The sequence below is a fragment of the Artemia sp. Qi Xiang Cuo genome, chromosome 11 (assembly GCF_049724085.1).
Source record: "Artemia sp. Qi Xiang Cuo chromosome 11, ASM4972408v1, whole genome shotgun sequence".
Lineage (NCBI taxonomy): Eukaryota > Metazoa > Arthropoda > Branchiopoda > Anostraca > Artemiidae > Artemia > Artemia sp. Qi Xiang Cuo.
In genome coordinates this window covers 19,808,186-19,814,185 of record NC_142804.1, presented here as the reverse complement: position 1 = coordinate 19,814,185, position 6,000 = coordinate 19,808,186, and the positions used below count along the sequence as shown (strand labels likewise).

Sequence of the window (6,000 nt, the reverse complement as noted above, 5' to 3'; positions counted from 1 at the left end):
CGCCCATAAAGATTGTTTTCTTTCTTCTTCACTGTTTAATTAGAGTAAAGTTTGAATCACAATCAATCATGAAAAATTCTTCGAGTATTTGAAGCTAACAGTTTGAAGAGAGTGGATGTGGAAATAATTTACTGGGCCGCTTCCACTAAGCCTTGTTGTGGAGACATTTTTGTTAGCGTTTAGACATTTTTGTTAGACATTTTGTTAGACATTTTTATTATTTATTGGCTGGGCGGTTTTCGGTAACGCTGTTAGCACTATTTCAGACTACTTGGATTTTATCGGATATAATGGGCATTGATGGTTGCAGCAATTTTCGTAAATAAGTTGAAGGAAGAAGTAACCGAAATTGAACGGAATAGGATATGTGCAGAATTGTTCTTGATAAAATTTATGCCCAATAAGAAGATTTGGTGCAATGGGTCCCAAAAGAAATTCGAAAAAAACTATCAGTAAGCTTTGCTCTTTGTTGGCTTAAGATACTACCACTGGAATGATTGTAACTAGCCTAATACTAAGCCAGTAGGCTATCACTTGACAGTAGGCCTATCTATGGAACGTTTATATTACATGGGTTGGTAAAATTCTACTTTAGTTACTTTTGGCTATCTTGGAAAGTGGTTGGGTTAGGAAAACAAAACTTTCTGGGATGGATCTACATGCTAAAGTATGTCCCGGGAAGGTACTTTGAAGTACCTACCTCCACTCCTCCCCCCTCTATATAATGGTAAATTACTGCGCATTACTAGTTGTTTTAGCTCACATTTCATCCTATATTACTATCATAATTATAAATCTCTGCTTACTTTACACAACTTCAGCTTTTAACCTTGTTCATTAAAATATATTCCAAAATCCCATTTTCATTTAACAGTCATCACTTTAACTTATTTACTATCTAGCTGACATTGCTTATGGAACCCATTTGTGATGTCACAACTTTACTTATCATAACCCCTTTAACAGTAGCATGTAGCCTAGGTGCCATGGGGTAGAAGACAACTCTTGTTGATATGACATTTAAACTTTATTAATTAAGGAAAAGATTTTACAAGAAATAGACCAGTAAAAAAATCCAAATTGTATTTAGAGGACAAATTATGTTGAGATGTTTTTATAGGTCCATGCACTCATGAACCTTTTCAAATATTTCTGAAGCACTAATTGATAGAGTATTACAAACATCATAATTGACTTTAGAAGACAAGTTATATCATAGGAAGATGTTTTTGAAATCCCCCCTCCCCAAAGCTCAAAAATTTCTAAAATTCTACTTAACAAGCTTTTTAAATATTTCTAAAGCACTAATAAATAGAGCACTACAAATATCAGAATTAACTTCAGAGGACAAATTATGTTATGGGAAGATGTTTTTAAACCCCCTTCCCCCCAAACTCAAAATTTTACTTTAGATGTTTTTTTAAATATTTCTAAAGTGCTAAGACATAGAGCACTACAAACATCAGAATCCACTTTAGAGGACAAATTAGGCCCGTTTTTTAGCACTAAGATCTTACATCTTTCTGCAAAGATTATCATTTTTTAACTCATCTTTGTTCTAAGATCTTACAGCTCACTGATGTTAGCAATAAGTGTGAAGACCGCCACTGTTTTCCCATATAGAACAATGATGAGAGAACTTTGATGATCTACTCATCATTGTTCTCAGACTACTGATCAGAGCAGAATGATGAAAGACATTTGCACAAAAACAACCAAAGATATAAGATCTTTGTTCAAAGATTCCACTTTTAAGCATTTTCTGACAAAAGATGTAAGATCTTAGCACATTGATGAGTGAAAAAAACAGGCCTATTTTGTTATGGGAAGATGTTCTTGAAATTCCCCTTCCTCCTAAACTTAAAATTTTCCAAAATTCTACTTTAGAAGCTTTCTTAAATATTTCTGAAGTGCTAAGACATAGAGTGCTACAAACATCAGAATCAACTTTAGAGGACAATTTATGTCATGGGAAGATGTTTTTGAAATCCCCCTTTGCCCCAAACTAAAAATTTTCCAAAGACATAGAGTGCTAGAAGCATCCAAATCAACTTTCAAGGACAAGTTATGTCATGGGGAGATGTTTTTGAAATCCCCCTTCCCTCCAAACTCAAAATTTTCTAAAATTCTACTCTAGAAGCTTTTGAAATATTTCCAAAGCACTAACAGATAGTGTGCTAAATACATCAGAATCAACTTTAGAGGCCAAATTAATTCTACAATAATTCCCCCTTCCCTCCAAACTCAAATTTTTTTGGAAATTTCCTTTCACCCCAAACTCAAAATTCTACTTTAGAAGCTCTTTTAAATATTTCTAAAGTGCTAAGACATAGAGCTCTACAAATCATCAGAATTGACTTTAGAGGACAAGTTATGTCATGGGAAGATGTTTTTGAAATCCCCCTTCCCCCCAAACTCAAAATTTTCTAAAATTCTACTATAGAAGCTTTTTAAATATTTCCAAAGCACTATTAGATAGCACTCTAATAACATCAGAATCGACTTGAGAGGCCAAATTAATTCTAAAATAATTCCCCCTTCCCCCCAAACTCAAATTCTTTTTTGAAATCCCCCTTCACCCCAAACTCAAAATTTTCCAAAATTCTACTTTAGAAGCTTTTTTAAATATTTCTAAAGTGCTAAGACATAGAGCACTACAAACATCAGAATCAACTTTAGAGGACAAGTTATGTCATGGGAAGATGTTTTTGAAATCCCCCTTTGCCCCAAACTTAAAATTTTACAAAATTCTACTTTAGAAGCTTTTTTAAATATTTGTAAAGTGCTAAGACATAGAGCACTAGAAACATCAGAATCAACTTTAGAGGACAATTTTTTGTCATGGGAAGATGTTTTTGAAATTCACCTTTGCCCCAAACTCAAAATTTTCCAAAATTCTACTTTAGAAGCTTTTTAAATATTTCTAAAGTGCTAAGACATAGAGCACTACAAACATCAGAATCAACTTTAGAGGCCAAATTAATTCTACAATAATTCCCCCTTCCCCCCAAACTTGGAAATAAAACATTGATATGGCTTAAAATTCTGCTCAAATGATTTTCAGAACTAAAGCCAGAGAAAAAGAAACTGATAACTGACAATTAAGGTAAAATGTTGTTTTGTTAAAATTTCAATGGGTAATGGTATTTCAAAAACATCTTCCCATGACATAACTTGTAACATTGATATGGCTTAAAATTCTGCTCGAATAATTGAAATTACGTTTTCAGAACTAAAGCCAGAGAAAAAAAAACAACTGATAACTGAAAATTAAGGTAAAATTTGTTTTGTTAAAATATCATAGGTAATGGGTATTTCAAAAACATCTTCCCATGACATAAATTATCCTCTAAAGTCAATTCTGATGTTTGTAGTGCTCTATGTCTTAGTGCCTTAGAAATATTTAAAAAGCTTCTAAAGCAGAATTTTGGAAAATTTTGAGTTTGGGGGGAAGGGGGATTTCAAGAACATCTTCCCATAACATAATTTGTCATCTAAAGTTGTTTCTGATGTTTGTAGCGCTCTATGTCTTAGCGCTTCAGAATTATTTAAAAAAGCTTCTAAAGTAAAATTTTGGAAAATTTTGAGTTTTGGGGGAAGGGATATTTCAAAATCATCTTCCCATAACATAATTTGTCCTCTGAAGTCGATTCTGATATTTGCAGTGCTCTATCTATTAGTGCTTTAGAAATATTTAAAAAGCTTCTTAAGTAGAATTTTCGACATTTTTGAGTTTTGGGGAGGGGGGATTGCAAAAACATCTTCCCATGACATAACTTGTCTTCCAAAGTCAATTCTGATGTTTGTAGCGCTCTATCATTTAGTGCTTCAGAAATATTTTAAAAGCTTCTAAAGTAGAATTTTAGAAAATTTTGAGTTTGGGGGGAAGGGGGATTTTAAAAACCTCTTCCCGTGATATAACGTGGCCTCTGAAGTCGATTCTGATGCTTTTAACACTCTATCTATTAGTGCTTTAGAAATATTTTAAAAGCTTCTAAAGTAGAATTTTGGAAAATTTTGAGTTTGGGGGGAAGGGGGATTTCAAAAACATTCCCAGTGACATGAATTGTCCTCTAAAGTCGATTCTGATGTTTGTAGCACTCTATGTTTTAGCGCTTTACAAATATTTAAAAAAGCTTCTAAAGTAGATTTTTGGAAAATTTTGAGTTTGAGGCGAAGGAGGAATTCAAAAACATCTTCCCATGACATAAATCATCCTCTAAAGTCGATTCTAATGTTTGTAGTGCTCTATGTCTTAGTGCTTTAGAAATATTTAAAAAAGCTTCTAAAGTAGAATTTTGGAAAATTTTGAGTTTGGGGCAAAGGGGGATTTCAAAAAAAATTTGAGTTTGGGGGGAAGGGGGAATTATTGTAGAATTAATTTGGCCTCCAAATTTGATTCTAATGTTTTTAGGGCACTATCGATTAGTGCTTTAGAAATGTTTAAAAAACTTCTAGAGTAGAATTTTAGAAAATTTTTAGTTTGGGGGGGGGGGGATTTCCAAAACATCTTCCCATGACATGACTTGTCCTCTAAAGTCGATTCTGATGTTTGTAGTGATCAAGGTCTTAGTGCTTTAGAAATATTTAAAAAGGCTTCTAAAGTAGAATTTTGAAAAATTTTGAGTTTGGGGGAAGGGAGATTTAAAAAAAAAATTGAGTTTGGGGGGAAGGGGGAATTATTGTGGAATTAATTTGGCCTCTAAAGTCGATTCTGATGTTTTTAGCGTGCTTTGGAAATATTTAAAAAGCTTCTAGAGTAGAATTTTAGAAAATTTTGAGTTTTGGGGGGAAGGGGGATTTCAAAAACATCTCCCATGACATAACTTGTCCTCTAAAGTTGATTCTGATGTTTGTAGGGCTCTATGTCTTAGCACTTTAGAAATATTTAAAAAAGCCTCTAAAGTAGAATTTTGTAAAATTTTGAGTTTGGGGCAAAGGGGGATTTCAAAAACATCTTCTCATGACATAAATTGTCCTCTAAAGTAGATTCTGATGTTTGTAGCACTCTATGTCTTAGCTCTTTAGAAATATTTAATAAGCTTCTAAAGTAGAATTTTTGAGTTTTGGAGAGGGGGGATTTCAAAAACATCTTCCCATGACATAACTTGTCTTCTAAAGTCAATTCTGATGTTTTTAGCACTCTATTAATTAGTGTTCAGAAATATTTAAAAAGGTTCAAGAGAACATGGACCTATAAAAACATCTCAACATAATTTGTCCTCTAAAAACAATTAGGATTTTTTTACTGACCTGTTTTTTGTAAAAACTTTTCCTAGATTAATAATTTTTAAATGTCATAGCAACATAGAGCGCTCTCCCATGTCATGGGACCTGCATACAGGTGTTAAATGGGTTATGATAAGAAAAGTTGGGACATCACAAATGGGTTCCATAAGCAATGTCAGCTAGATAGTAAATAAGTTAAAGCACTGACTATTAAATGAAAATAGGATTTTGGAATATATTTTAATGAACAAGTTTAAAAGCTGAAGTTGTGTAAGGTAAGCAGTGATTTATAATTATGATAGCAATAGAGGATGAAATGTGAGCTAAAACAACAAGTAATGTGCAGTAATTTACCATTATATAGAGGGGGGAAGGAGTGGAGGTAGGTACTTCAAAGGACCTTCCCGTGACATACCTTAGCATGTAGATCCATCCCTGAAAGTTTCATTTTCCTAATCCAACCTCTTTCCCAGATAGCCAAAAGTAACTAAAATAGAATTTTACCCATGGGTTTTTATAGAAAGACGACACGGTATTAGGCTATGCTACCTTCAATTGTAGCTTGAATTGGTCTAAGTATCTCTCCTTTTATTCCAGCATGCAGCCTAGGCTATGATGATGGTGGTGGGGGTTTACATTAACAGAATTATTAGCTAGATAAAAAAAAACATGGTAAATATTTACCAAATCATATTATTGAGTTACAACTAAAGTGAATGTACCACTTGATGCTTTTTTATGCTCTTTACAAATATAATAATAATTTTTGTC

The 6,000-nt window shown here is 33.0% G+C and overlaps 1 protein-coding gene across 1 annotated transcript in view; it reads left to right on the top strand.

Annotated features, from left to right (window-relative positions):
* The first annotated feature begins 298 nt into the window (after positions 1 to 298).
* The window catches only part of LOC148946740 (interferon-related developmental regulator 1-like), a 98,920-nt gene continuing 93,218 nt past the window's right edge, over positions 299 to 6,000 (top strand). Inside the window, exon 1 of the mRNA XM_089096356.1 lies at positions 299 to 452. Within this exon, the coding sequence (XP_088952482.1) occupies positions 419 to 452 (34 nt within the window). The 5' untranslated portion in view covers positions 299 to 418. The remainder of the gene's footprint in view (positions 453 to 6,000) is intronic.